This window comes from Lithobates pipiens, unplaced genomic scaffold (assembly GCF_037356315.1).
Source record: "Lithobates pipiens isolate NorthernLeopardFrog02 unplaced genomic scaffold, aLitPip1_a1.2 Scaffold_1, whole genome shotgun sequence".
Taxonomy (NCBI): Eukaryota; Metazoa; Chordata; class Amphibia; order Anura; family Ranidae; genus Lithobates; species Lithobates pipiens.
The window spans coordinates 54798294-54814044 of record NW_027507685.1 but is presented as its reverse complement, the minus strand read 5'-3'; the positions used below and the strand labels follow the sequence as shown (position 1 = coordinate 54814044).

The 15751-nt window shown below is 38.6% G+C and overlaps 1 protein-coding gene across 5 annotated transcripts in view; it reads right to left on the bottom strand.

The window, feature by feature from the left end:
* The window catches only part of KLHL13 (kelch like family member 13), a 128590-nt gene that overhangs the window by 44861 nt on the left and 67978 nt on the right, over window positions 1–15751 (bottom strand). For 4 of the 5 annotated variants that reach the window (XM_077446924.1, XM_077446994.1, XM_077494151.1 and 1 more), the window contains 3 exons: window positions 10631–10772; window positions 6367–6499; window positions 2972–3168 (listed from right to left, as the gene is read on the bottom strand). In XM_077446924.1, coding sequence (XP_077303050.1) covers window positions 2972–3168; window positions 6367–6499; window positions 10631–10772 — 472 coding nt within the window. Of the gene's footprint in view, window positions 1–2971; window positions 3169–6366; window positions 6500–10630; window positions 10773–13781; window positions 13909–15751 lie in introns of those variants that run through there. The other variant, XM_077447072.1, reaches the window with a different exon arrangement.

Below are 15751 nucleotides of genomic sequence, written 5' to 3'. Positions count from 1 at the left end.
GTACTGTTCAATTGAATCAAACTGCATTACATAGCATTACTTCTCACAGCAGTCTGTGCCAACTGAAAAGTTCATTTTAAATCTATGCAAAGGATCAGTGCAGCTTCACTTGAGCAGCATCCAATTCAGTGGTAATGTGGATAATGCATGTTGTCCACAGCTGCCCATGCAAGTACATTTGAATCTTCACTTTCAAACATTGCAATCATTAAATAACACAACTAATGTACGCTTCATACAGTGTACCATACAGTATGATTACAGAGAAAAAATAAATCCACACCCGATTTACAAACAGATGAAAGAAATCAACATTAAATTGTAAAGATAATTAACAAGGGAAAACTGGTTCAATTAATATGCAAGCTTAATTACTTACTACTCTGTTGCCAAACTGAATATCAATTGTATTGAAGTTTTTAGAGTTTTGCACCTCTGGGACAGCCGCAAGCTTTCCTGCATGTTTAGATGAGATGCAATCACAAACATTTCTGTACTGGGGAAACTAAACTTTACCAGAAGGATGAACCTCAAACAGAAGCGATTCACTCAGTAAAGAAATTGGCACAGTGAAAGAGAACATTAAAAAAAAAAAAAAAAAAAAAAAAAAACACAGCAAATACAAGGAGTGTAGTAAAGATGGCATTGCCAGTAAACTTCTATGTTCTTCTGTCTAATATGTCCAAAATGAAGTAAAAAAAGTATACACATAAAGAACCCTCAATACTTACAGAAATAAAGCCAGTTACATCTGCTAAGGATTTTAAAATGCTACTAATAAAAGAATGGAACTTACTTTATGCTCATGTCAGACAACTAAAAGCCAGTAGATGGAGCTACATTTCACAGATGACCAATAAAACTGGACAGCAACACAGAATGAAACAGTAAAGCTGACCTAGTTACATGACCAGTTTACACCAGACAAGAAGGACCTTGGTTAATTCATGCGTTTAGCACCTTAAGCAGGGTATACATGTTGAGGTTTCTTTGCAATATATGTAAAATAAGAATCCCCGTTTTAGGATCAATAGCTTGCTATAAGAACAAGCAGCAACACTTTGTTATTCTCATGTGTTGTATATAGGAAGCTATTGCAGAGAGAAATTGGTCATGGGACTTTGAATGAGGCATGTCACAAATGAAAATGTAAAATTGCATAGAAGGGTATACAAGTAAAAATATTTTACAAGATGAACCATTTCATTATCTCAAGGTACAAAATACAATTGGTATAAAGAACAGATCCCAAAAAGTGAATAAATCCAAAGTGAAAAAAATGCCCCGCTGTATAAATATGAGATATTGGGGGTGATAACCCCTGAAATGGGTGTTAGGGCGGCAGTGGATTCATTTCCGGCATTTTGAGATTTACCTTTCTGCGTTCCTTTCTCCCCATTGGTGCTTGCATGATGTTGGCGGGGACCAGCTGCAGAGACACTGATTTTTGTTCACTCAGGCAATCAACCCACACCAGTAAGTTTTTGTTGTAGAATTTTTTTGTTCACATATTGTATTATTTATTTTTCCCTTCTTTGCATTCATTATTGGGCACCTGGTCACTCCTGTTTTTTACATTGCTGATTTTACTAATATACAATTCAGGTGTTATCACCCCCAGCATCTCATATTTATGCAGTGTGGAATTTTTTCACTTGCAATTTATTCATTTGGGGCAGGACACTTTTTAAGGTGCAAGCACTTTGTCACTTCTACTGAATACGTTTTTTATGTGTACATTTATACGTTCAGATTCAGTGTGGATCGGGTGAATCCTCCCACCTTCCCCTCACATTATCACTTAATGTTTTTTGCATCACTGCACCCTTGGTTGGGTGGAGGGGCCCCTGCCTCAGCCCCGGATCTAGCATTGTATCCTCAGTTTACCCTAATCAGTGGCTGGGCCGGCTTTCTGAGCTGGCATGCGAGTATGGGATTTTTTACCACTTTTTTTCCCCCCTTTCTAAACCTAGATAACTTTTTACCAATACAATATTTTTGATTTAGATCAATATCTATTTGTGGTATTGTACTCCTGACAAGTGGACAAACCCACAAAACGTGCATAGAGTTCACATCATGCCCTCAATATTTCAATTTCCATAAGGAACACCCATCATGTACACCTATGGCTGAAAACATCATTATGTATTTATCTCTGAATTAATCTATGTTATTTATCATGTGTTAATTTAGAATGGCCTTTATGGGATCTGTTCTTATAGCAATTGTATTTGGTATAATAAAATGTCTCAGCTTGTAAAATAAATATTTTTACTTATGTACCCTTCTATGAGATTTACATTGTTAGTTACTTTTTAATTTGTGACATTCAAAGTCCCATGACCAATTTCTCTCTGCAATACATGTAATTAGGGATGGAGGCTTGCCACAGTGGCAGGTCACACTCTGTTTTTATATGTTGTATACATGAAGCTATTTGGACCTGCACATTAATTTCTCCATGTTGGTAGGTAGCTGCCAGCAGATTGGTAGATATAAATAGCAGGGATGCCTGAAGTGGCTATACTACTAGCTACAAGTGTATACTTACTGTGCTGTAATTGCTATAAGCAAGCATGATAAGTATGGTTTGTTTTTGGGATCTACCTAGTTACTTGCATAGATGACCATTTTAACTTGCTGGTGCTGTCTATATATTTTACAGTTTAAGAAGAGAGCTAGAGAGACAGAGGCAGAGAGATAACGTATATACGTACACACACAGCACCCTACAGTGTCCTCGTTAGCCGAGCACACATTTCTTGAGTCAATTTGCTTTAGAGAGCTAAACTGAACCCCATAAACAATAAAATGATTGCTCTATAAGACTCTGGAGGGGCATAAAAAAAACCCATGTAAGAGTGAGTGAAAGACTACTCTCTGACCAATAAATCAGGCCCACTGTTTCACATAGTTGTGTATACAACACTGATCTGAAGATATAGAAAACAAAGGGCTTTGCTCTTACCCCCGATATAAGAAACACTTTGCAGAAGTCCAGCACAGGCAGTATTTGTAAAAAGCTTGCAGCCTCCAGTGTATCTTGAAGATTATCCATATTCAGGGAAAGTTTTGCAGTGTAAATGAAATCAATAATTTTCTTTAATCCAATTTTGTTCACGCCGTGTAATTTAATGCACATTAAGTCTTGTTCCTTCATTCCACCTAGACCAAGAAATCAGTCTTTATTTTAATTATCCTTAAGATGCACAAGTTTAAATAAATTGCACCACTTTAGATGCCTTTTGTACACAGCTGACACTTGAATATGCATATGATGTTAAACAAAATTCTAGTGTTTAGGGATTAAAAAGTTATGTGCCATTTTCTTGTGCAAGGATTACATTCACAGATTGCAGGTGCAATAGAAATTATTTTTGCAGACACTGTACATTATTAAATCAAGCTGTGCTGAAAAATGGTATCATATTCTGACTAAATGTACCATATTCTCTATCAGTAATGCTCCGATACATTTCCACCTCCCACTGCTGTACCCATTTTTCAAACCTGGAATTTAAAGAGGCCATGTGCTGTGGATTTTGTACTGGGAAGACACAGTGGGACATTTATCACCTTAAGAAAGGAGAAACCCAGCCAAAGCTTGTTTGGCTGTATTTCTCCTATGGATCACAGGAGTGCATTTAGTTTTGCACTCCTGTGACCAGTTTTCAGCAGAGAGCGGGATGAAGTCCGCTCTCTGCTGATGTCATGGATATCAGTCCAAGCACTGCATCATCCCGACAAAGTCTGGATTGGCCAGGTGCCTGGACTGACACCGGCTCAGCCTCTCAGCAAGAGATTGAGCCGGCGGCCCCCTCCACAGCCCAGCGCTCCAGCGACCAAGGAGGGGGAAGAGCAGAGAGCCGTCTACAGCTCTCTGCTCACAGAGCTCTAAAAACCAAGCGATCAACAGTGTTCGATCGCTCAGTTCTCAGTGCAGAGATGCCGGGGGACCGATGCTGCATCCACCTAGGTAAGTATGAATCTGAAAAAAAAAAAAAACAAAAAAAAACACACAACTTTACTTCTCTTTTAATCCAGCCATAGATGGTTAGAATCAGTTTAGTTTAGTTAGCAGATTCGATCCATGTATGGGCAGGCTGATTGTACCAAAGTCGATCCATTGATGTACTTGGGTACAGCCAACATGTCAGATTTTCAGCACGCGATTACTGCTAGCAGCTATAGCTTCTAGCAATAATCATTGTGTTCACAAGACAGGGATGACCCCCTCCCCGTCAGGAGAACACAGCAGTTCCACGGAAGGGATCTCTCCCCCCCCCCCCCCCCATCAACACTGACTGTCGCATCATCTGTGGCCTGCCTTAGGCTCGGTTCACACAGGGGCGACTTGTCCAGGCGGCTAACTTAGCCGCCTGACAAGTCTATGGAACCGTTCTAATAGGAGCGACTCAAGTTGCTCCGACTTAGAAAAAAGGTTCCTGTACTATTTTTGGGGCGACTTCAGGCGACTTGCATTGACTTCTATACAGAAGTCGTTTTGCAAGTCGCCGCTGAAGTCGTGTGCAGGTCGCGTCTGAGTCGCGCTGCAAGTCGTGCCGCCCCTGTGTGAACCGAGCCTAAGGCTCCATGCACACTAACATTTTAAGCTCTTATAAGCTATTATGAGCATTTTTTTTTTCTGCTCCTAGAAGCAAATCGTGTTAGCCTATGTGTTCATGCACACTAGTTTATGCTAGAAGCGTTTTTCAAGCTTCAGCAGTTAAGAGTAGGAAAAAAAATAAAAAAAATGTGTAGAGTTTTTGGGAGCGTTTCCTCAGAATCACAAAAAAAGTAAAAATAAAATAAACGCTAAAGCGGCTTTTTTCCTTCATGTACTGTAAAATCGCTAATACTACCAACACTTCTAAAAACGCAACAATATACCGGCAAAACAAACAAACAAAAAAAACGCAAATTATCAGCATTTTCCAATCAGCGGTTTTTTTTTCGCGTTTACAAGAAATGCTAGTGTACATGGAGCCTTAGTCTAACAGCAAAGTAAATGACTACAATAAAAAGGTCTGGACCTTATTTTTAAAGGCCCAAGATGAAAGCTGCTTGGGCGACCAATCAAATTTAAATCTCCAGTGGCAAAAACTAGGTCCATTTTTACATTTGCATTAATCACAGGCTTTTGCAGTGTTCAAGTCCTATTTTTCTGCCTTCAGTGCAGATCAAACAGGAGCCGAATCGGGCTTCCCGTCATAAGGGTTTTTAAAATCATGAACGCAGAATTCCCAAATGTAAAGCATCTGAATAAGACATGTTTCAATACCTTGGAAAATACTGCACTCAGCAAAGCAATCAAGCATAGTTATACACTGCAGAATTGATGCTGTAAGGTGCATCTGAACTCTGAATGCCTGTCAATATGCTTTTGTTTGGTTCAAAATGATTCTGCATTCCTATTTAAAGCGGAGTTCCACCCAAAAATGTAACTTCCGCTTTTTGGAATCCTCCCTCCTCCAGTGTCATATCTGGCACCTTTCCGGGGGGGGCGGGTCGGCTTCGGGTGCAGACATTGTGGGCGCCCTGGACAGTGTCCTTTTTTAAAAGTCAGCAGCTGCAGTATTTGTAGCTGCTGACTTTAAAAAAAATAAAAATAAATTAGGCGGAACTCCGCTTTAAGTCTACGAGAACGCAAAACCTGTTTGAATAGAGCAGGTAAAATGGGAGGTTAGAAAAAAGGTCAACTGCAAGTGAAAAGGTCAAGGGATTCTGAATAATCTGAAATATTTCAATCTGATGCCATTGACACAAGCCCAAAGTGTGTTAGACTCCAGGTCCAGACAAGCATGGCCAGAGACAGACCTAGCATTATCACGGTACAAAAGTCGGTTTTAAAAATCTAGCTTAGCTAAATTAGAAGCCTACTGATGTCATATTCATATTATCAAACACCAGCAAACTTACAAAGTAAAATACTGAAGTCATGCTCAAGTCACATTTCTGTTGAAGATATACAATTCCTATAAAATTGGAATAGCAGCACCAAGATGTCAACTAACATTGTTTTTAAAGACAAAGGATTTTTTTTTTTTTGTCAAAATGAAAAATGTGCTACTTTCCGCAACACACAAAGTTCTACTACCTATAAGGCCCATTATTTTACATCCACTTTACTGGCAAAATGATTTAAATCCATAATAGTGGAGAAGTTCTATTTTTCACAAAATAATTTTAAACACAGAAAATGAACAGATAGTTACTTATACCTTTAGTTCACCTGTACTAGAAAACGTATCTGCTTTGTCATATCAAGATTGGGTCACAGGGAGGACTGTCAGCGGTCTAATATTTAACACATACAACAACCTGGTGAAGAGCACTGTTGATGGATACAGAAAGATAAATTACCTGTAAACATGGCTTTGAAGTAATCGCTTGAGGAAGCCATCATGGCTCGATGAACTGGAAAGATTTCTTCGCCATCACCTGGCACAAGTGTAACGTCACAGAGCAATCCTTCTATTCGTAACTGGTCAAAACCCTGAAACACACACAATGGAAAAAGATAAATAGATCCCGGAGCAAAATTTTCATCTGCATGACAGAACAAGAGCAGGAATTATCTTTGCTAACAAACTAAACTAAAATAACCAACATTATTATAACCCTGGAGAGCAAAGAAACATTCAAAATGCTGACTCAAAAAGAGAAGTAGACATAAATGTCATGCATTAGTCAAGTCCAATCTAAGTAAGCCTGTGGATATTTGGAGCTTTCCTCCTCTTACCCATTCTATTTGTTAACAGGGAAAAAAAAATTTTTTTTTAATATTAACTTCTAAAATGAATCTTCCTTCTCGCCCAATTGCCCATACAAGTATCCACTGAGGGCACTATCTGACTTAAATTAAAGTTGGCCAAAGTTTTTTGGCCATACTTCTCCTGGGGATCACAGGAGTGCGCTTAGTTCTGGATTCAGCCAACAGCATCACAGAGCCAACCCAGCCTCTGCAGGAAGCGACAATGTTGGGAACCACCCAGGTGTCTGACCAGCAGCTGGCTCAGCCTCTCACATTGTGCCGCTGAGATTCTGAGACAGCGGCTCCCACACCCTGCACAGCTTAGCACTCCAGTGACTGACAGCCACCAGCCCTCTGTGCACTGGAGACAGAACAGAGCAATCAGCGGTCTTTGATTATGCACCTCTCAGTGTGCAGCCAGCAGGGGACAGCTGCAGCATTGAATAGATGCTGCAGCCATCTAGGCAAGTAAGGATGTTTGTTTTTTGTAAACCCATACTTCTTTCAATACCTCAGGAGTTACACAATCAGCGATATGCTGCCATATGACGCTAACGATTCAATGGTTTCAAAAGTAAAAGCAAGTTCTACTTGCTTATTACTTCAGCAACTGCTGTAATCCTGGGCATCTTACAGGAGTTAAAACATTTAAGTGTATTGTCCACTAGAGGGGAATCTGACAGTATAACCGTGAAGCATGCTACACAATTTAACACCTGTTCTAACCTATGGAAACCGTAATGCAAATCATTCACAAATTTCTAAATTTACAAAATATGAAAAAAGCAATGGGAGGCTGACAGCTCCAGCAGCTACTCACAACTACTCCCCATGTAATCGCTCAAACAGCACCTGCGAATGATAGGCCCTGGATGCAAATAGTATGCATCCAGGAACAATTATTCACAGGTAAAATCGTCCTATAAGCAATTACATGCAGGCAGCCGCAAACAGCTGCAGTAACGGTCAGCGTCCTATTGCTTTTAATAGCGCTTCCATCGTAGCTAATCTCTGGGAACCCCACTGGATCTAAATGGCCAACCGCCTTAAGTACGAATGGGGAAAAAGCTGACAAAAAATGGTTTTCAAGAAATACAGGTCATAATGAATAGACAGATAAACACAATCAAGTCATGTGGCTTAACCAAAAAAAAAAAAAAAGGAAGTTCTCCAATATCTGTGAGCCTAGTAAGCGTGATAAGTCTAGACTGAAGGCTGTGCTCATCACACCCTATGCAGCAAGGGGCTGGTAGTATTAGAATTTACATTGAACTAAATAATGCTTGGTTCTTGCTACAGAGAGGTAAATTAATACATTTAAGCTAGCTACAAAGATTGCTTACGTTACAATTTTTAGGCTTACCTATAAGTACAACTTGCAAAGGGCTCTTTAACCCAGCCGTTACTTTTGGAATATTATTTTTATTCATTGCATTATCAGAACACATTTTAAAAGCTTACAATAAAACCTATTCTTTTCTACAATTTCTACCACTTAGGTAATAACCTAATGGTTTTCTCAGGTGGAGTCTTCTGCTGCATTTTAAAAGCCAGAAAGTTAAAAGCACCTGAAGATTATTTTCATTTTTTGCATACGTTAACATTTGCACTTTTAGCTATAAAATTACTTAAAACCACCAGAACATTATATTTTCTGGAAGCAGAAGCCCTGTAGAATAAAAAAAGTAGATGTCATTTGCTTTATATCCTCTGTATTATGAAAAAAAAGAAAAAAAGAAAATTGAATACCCCACGCTTGAACAAAAAATTGTGATATTATTAATTATTATTCAGCTGCTCCCCTCAAAGTGCAGAGGCTGCCTTTGTGAAATAAACCTTAGGTGATATGAAAAAAAAAGTGCTAGTGCTTAATGATACCACAGGTATCTCATAAATCAATACATACTCCAATGTACATTAAATAAATACAAATCAATCAATTCAAAAAGTGTCCATATAGATGAAAAGCATAAAACTGAAGTGAGTGGATCCTGTGCCCCATCACCACTTGGAAATATTGCACAAACACGTCACCCAGTGGATTATGGCAAGTAGCCTACTCACCAACTCACCATGACCATGGCATAATATAGTTTTACTTTTCATTACGAAGAAACGTACGTCGAGGCGCATCCCGGTCACATCATTTGCTCCAAACTTCCGGTTTCCGAGGTCCAGAGGGTGGAACGCACGCCAATTCAAGCAGCAGAAGCGTCACGGCTAACTTCTAACCCACCCGGCCTGACACGCTTATTCCCACTAGTGCCGAGGCAAGGCACTTTTAAAGTAAGAGGCCATTTGGTCGTTTTTTTATGCAAATTTTAAAAATAAAACGATATTATGCCATGGTCCCATTCTCTCTATTTTTTCCTGAGCAATCGTGGATTTAAACATTATTCCTGGTGCACCTAAGCAGTATTTCTCCATCAAAGTCGGCAGTTCCTCAAACCTGGAAAAAGCTTCACCTGACCTGTCTTTTTCCATAGGGTTCCAAAGGGTTCATGGTGAGTTGGTGAGTAGGCTACTTACCATAATCCACCAGGTGACGTGTTTGTGCAATATTTCCAAGTGGTGATGGGGCACAGGATCCACTCACTTCAGTTTTATGCTTTTCATCTATATGGTCACTTTTTGAATTGATTGATTCTATTTATTTAACGTGCATTGGAGTATGTATTGATTTATGAGATACCTGTGGAATCATTAAGCAGTACCACTTTATTTGTATCACTTAAGGTTTACTTTAATAGCGCCAGAGGTATCGTATCATATCCTCTGTATTGTTTGCACAACGGTTTATCAAATCTATATGGTCAAGAAAAATAAAATAAAAAAATTGACAAAAAATCTATTTTATTGCACACTTTATTCAACATTTTTTTTTGTACATAAAGAAAGATGAGATAGTGTAGAATAAATAGATACCAAACTGTGTTAAGCCTCAAAACCGCATAAGCTTACAAAATGGAAAATTATTATGGTATTCAAAATCATCAATAGGTGACACTGTAAAAAAAAAAAAAATTGTAAAATGCCTTTACAGTGCATCAGTAGAGTAAACTTTAAACGATTGCCCGAGAATTATTGCTCTTTCATTGTTCATGGTACTATATTATGCGTGGTGCAACTGCAGTTTACAGACACAAGAATACCCTTTTGCATTTGTGGGTGTGCACAGAATGAGAATTATAAAAAAAAATAATAATAATTTAAACTTTAACTGTATTGCCATTACAATAGGGGGACCACACCTCCATCACTGTAAAAGGTGATCACTTTTACCTGACAGTCAGAAGTGGGCTAAACAAAAAGACATACAATCTCACGGCTTCTACATGCAACCACGATCTTGTGTTACACCTTTTACTCCATCTTTCATTTCTAACAGCTCTGGCATACGCAATACAGTCATATTTAAGACATATTACATTTTAAAGGTTTAAAAAAATATATAAAATTATATATATATATATATATATATATATATATATATATATATATATATATAAAGAAGAGCGAAAATTGTCTCATTTGCCAATTCATATTACAGATTTATTTCAGATCTTTTAAAATATTAGAGGTGCAGTGTCCCCCCCTAAATTTGCAAGTCCCATCTTTTCTGGGTTTCGTTTACACACATCCGTTAGGGAACGGAATACGTACAGCCTAAAACATTAATTTAAATGAATGAAAAACTATTGTAAACCTTTCACAAGGCAAATCTTGCTGTCTGCCCGGCTGTCATATTACTGACCCCTGGCTTTAAAGAAAACAAATGCTGTCATTGCATCTAAGGACTTCAATCTGCAACACAATACATTTTTGTTAATAGATTTCCATATAATTCAAGGAATACTTCAGAAGATCACCTACCTGTAACACTACTGAGCTGTGTGTATTGCTGGTGAAGAAGCGAGTGGTGCCTGTCTTTGAAGACTGAAGGTGAGCAGACACACCCATATCGTTGTTCCCAAGAGAGACTTTCAAATGAGGGTCCTCCTCTTCTACCAAAGATCTGAAACATAAGGGGAAATGCAACTACATTTTACACACATCGAAAAAAATATTCATAAAAAAAAAAAAAAATGAATAAAAAAAAAAAAAAAAAAAAAAAAAAAAGAAGAAGGAAGGACAGAACCATAGCTACATGCAATAAAAAACAAGTGTGTAATTCAGCAGTGTAAATTATCACTTGTTAACATTTTTGAAAACCCAAAAGGTTAGCACTGAAGAAGGGGGGGGAAGGATATGCGGGGTGACAATGTATCCCAAGCACAATACACCAAGACATCCTGCACAAAGACTGCAAGGTATTAAAACACAGATTGCTAAAGTGTTGTAGATGTTATGCCAATCCAATGCCTGAAAACAACTACTAGGGAAATTACAGATAGACAGACTACTGTTCTACCTACTACGGCAATGGCTTCACACAGACATGTAGGAATATGTTATATTGGTGTACATTTACCATTCAGCAGAAGAAAAAAAAGAAAAAAAAACACTCATTGCAAAAGGTCCCGATATACTAATATAGTAGGTTTATCAACAACCATAGTTTTCAACATTCATAGTATGACCATTTATTGTAAAGTAGATTATTAGGGAATAAAAATGCATGCGCAAGCTCAGGGTCGACCATAAGAGTAAGTAGAATCGGTCCTCCTGTGCGAGGTCTGGGCAGCTTTTTACTGCATTTTGGTCCAGACAGAAGGATTATTATTATTTTATTTTGGGGAATGCCGGCCGCTTACTAAGGGATCAGTGTGGTGCAGAGAGAACAGGCCTTCTCAGTGGGTGCCCAGGTTCAGCTCAAGATATGCAGTTAGTCTGTAGTATTCAAACAGCCATACAGCATATTACACCTAAACACATTTACTGTGATCACCATTATAAGGATGATGATCTTCAGAAGCACAGTAAGATGCTTATGATGATCAATATCAATCATTATGAGATCACAGTAAAGCTGTTTAGGTGTATATGTATACCGTAAAGCTTTGCACTGACAGGAAAAAAATATCCCCTCCGTCACGCTAAGCAGGCAGTACTACCCGTTGAACATGGCCCATTCAACTGAATGGAGGTGCCCAGCAACTGCATGCACTTCAGCAGGGTTTATGGGGTTAAAACAGGTGGAGGTGGTGATACAATGTCTCCTCACTGCATGTAAAGAGCTCTCGCAAGAGCAATCCAGAAAGCAGATCACTCTTCAAAAAACAATGCTAGTGTAAACTAGCCCCTAGAGCTCAGTCACACTAGCAGAGTGAACTAAAGAGTGAATCTGACTTTATATCGCTTTTCAGATAGTATTTGACAGGCATTGAGGTGGTGTTGTATTGTTGCCTTACCTTACCGGCATAATATAATACCCATAATTCCGAACAGCAGCCCTGCTTATCAAGCTTAACAGCTTGAAACTACAGGTTCTGATATGAAGTTGGGGTTTTGTCATATCTTCCCAATGACAAAAAAAAAAAAAATGTTGCCATTAGTCTTTCACTGATCCGACCACCATAAAACCTCAATCTATATGGCTGCTGTAGTTCAAAATTAGAATTCTACTACAATGAAGTGTTGATGTTGTGTTTCATCAAAAATATGCTCCCAGTTATCATTCATCAAATATAATGACCGATAACAAAAATGCTTTGGAAGCGCATTTACTGTTAAAATACTAACATTTTCTGTTCTTAATGCACAATGAAAAGTACTGAAAAAAAAGCAAAAAAACTAAACTATTTTTTCCTTAATATATCTTTTGAAAAGAAGGTACATCTAAAAACAGGTAATTTACCCGTTTTGTTTGCCACCATGCAAAGTCCATCTGCTTTTAAACTAAATTAATCACACAAAAACCAGAATGACATGAAAACAAAGTCATGTTTGTCTACACAAAATGTAAATTTTCAGTCAATTTTACATCCCTGTATCATCACATTTGCTTACAGTTGGGGGTACGTATTCATTTTAAGACAAGAAGATTACTAAAAATAAAGATAACTAGTAAAAGATACAAAAAGTACACAAAGGATTGATGACCACTACAAAAAAAAGCACAATAAAAAAAATTTGAATTATAGAGTCCAACGTTGTGTATTCTATATTGTCATCAATAGTTTAAAAAAAAAAAAAAAAAAAAAAAATACCCGTAGCTCCATCACCCCTAGACTAGATAGAGCTGATTGTACATGGATTACTATACCTAGAACGTGGGGGGGAATTGTGATACAGTTGAATTTACTGAAGATTTTCCAATCAACCTGTTATAGACTGACTCTCTACCCAGTCTACATATTTGCTTCCTTTTTTGCCCCTTTCTTTCCAATATTCCCTTTAAGCTGTGCCGTGCAAACGGTTATGTTGTAAACATTTCATATGTACACGTGTAGGTTTATGCTTGTACTTCTGTATTGTGAACTTCAATAAAAATGTATTAAACAAGAAATCAAACATCTTCAAGTGCACACACAATTCTAAACAACCAAACCTTTAACACTGCCACAGCTAATATTGAAGCAGCTAGCAAAGAGACCAGAATGGGAAAGAAATGTACAATGCACCTTGCCAATAATGGTGACCCGGTGTTAACAGCAATAGAAAAAAGATACAGAACTGATTTCACAAAGGGTAACGTTGCTGTTCTACTTTCTCTGCAAGCCAAGAATTTCAGGAGATACAAAAAGCTATGGAGCATTTTTAGCAACCCATAAGCCATGCAAAATGCATAAAAACAAAAAACAAACAAACACAACAGAATGATCACGATTTTGTTTGTTTGCTTTTTGAAGAGAAGCTTCAGTTCAGAAAAAAGAAAAAAAAGACAAAACATGTTCCCTAAAATGTAGCACAAAATTAGAAATGTACAAACCACAATACCAGCAGAAAGCATCAACAAATCTTAAGTGCTCTGCTCAGGTGGTTTTTTGCTTCTGAAAATGCATCTTTCAAAAGTATCCCTAACATGACTAAATGCAGGGAGTGAAATGTCCATGTACTTCAAGCGTTCTTTTGTCTTGTATACCTTGCATTAAAAGCCATAGAAAAACAAAGACTCTTTGCCAAATATGTTCCGCCAAGTGAAAAAGTGTCTTATGAGTATGAAGTGACAGATATGAAGCCGGATTGCCAGTGTCAGGGAGCAGTATCTGACAAGTTTCACAAGAAACTTTTACTCAAGAATGAAAAAGACTCAGGAAGCCGCTATTTCCTTTACAACTTCAGATGCGAAAGATAAAGAGATGTGTATTGGCTGCACACACCACGACATTCACAATATTGTCAAAAGTTTTGTGACACCTGCCTTTACGCACATGAACTTTAATGGCACTCCAGTCTTAGACCATAGAGTTAAATATTGAGTTGGCCCACCCTTTGCAGCTATAAGAGCTTCAACTCTTCTGGGAAGGCTGCCCATGAGGTTTAGGAGTGTGTCCATGGGAATGTTTGACCATTCTTCCAGAAGCACATTTATGAGGTCAGGCACTAAGGTGGACAAGGTGGTGTTCTATCGGGTTGAGGTCAGGACTCTGTGCAGGCCCGTCAAGTTCCTCCACCCCAAACTTGCTCATCCATGTCTTTATGGACCTTGTTTGTGCACTGGTGCGCAGTCATGTTGGAACAGGAAGGGACTAGAGGTCGACTGATATATTGGCCGATATTTGGCATTTTTTAAATCAATCGGCATCAGCGATTGTGATAATAAAAAAGGCAGATTATATCTTTAGCACTACTTGCAAAAGACTTCTGTAATAGAAGTCAATGCAAGTTGCCTGAACTGGGCAGTCTGCCAAGAAAATATCAGAGATGCAATGTTTCATCTTCTTCAATGGGCTGAACTCCCTGTGTAGAGTTCTCGGTTTAACCATTTAAACACAATCTTTTCAGACACTTGTTGCTTACAAGTAAAAATCCTGTATTTTCTGCTAGAAAATCACTCAGAAGCCCCAAAAATCATATATATTTTTTTTTAGCAGAGACCCTAGGGAAAAAAATAGCGGTTGCTGCAATATTTTATGTCACACGGCATTTGTGCAGCGGTCTTTCAAACGCAATTTTGGAAAAAATACACCAATGATTAAAAAAATAAAATAAATAAATAAATAAATAAATAAAAACAGCAAAGTTAGCCCATTTTTTTTTCATCTGTTTTTGTGTATTTAATATATAGGTTTTTTTTTTTTTAGCTAAATTATACATACAAGTTAACTGATTGGAGGTTTATTTTGTTTAATAAATGTTTAAATGTGAGAAGTTTTCTGTATCACTTATTACTTAACCACTTCAGGACCGCCGTATTGCCATTGTACGTCAGCACAATGGCACAGGCAGGCAGAATCACGTACATCTACGTGATTGCCTTCCAGCGGGTGGGGGGTCCCATCGGACCCCCTCCCGCTGGATACGGCGGTCCGATTCGGTCCAGCAGCGATCCGTGATGAGGGGGATGGCCGTTCGTTTTCGGCCACCCCCTCTGGATCGCTCCTGGCCAATGAGAAGCTTCCTCCCCTGTGTATTGTTTACACAGGAAGGAGGAAGTGATGTCATTCTCCTCGGGGCGGTCTTTTTGACCGGACTACGAGGAGAAGAGTAAAAGTAAGTCTGCACGAACACTACACTGACATGTAGGTACACACAGGCACACAAACCCCCCCCGATCCCCCCCCCGCCCCCCCTCCCCCCCCAGTCACAGTGTCACTGATTGCATTGATCATTTCTTTACTGATCAATGCATTCAGTGTCAGTTGTGACAGTAAAAACTGTCAGGACAGTTAGTGTTAGGTCCAGGGTAGCCCCCTATCACCCCCCAATAAAGATTTAACCCCCTGATTGCCCCTAGAGTTAACCCTTTCACCCCCTTTTGCCAGTGTCACTAAGCGATCATTTTTCTGATCGCTGCATGTGTCGCTAGTGTCGCTAGGTAGCTAGTTATTTTTTTAGGTTCACCGCCAGGTTTTTATATCGCTAGGTACCCCGATATACTACCCAATAATG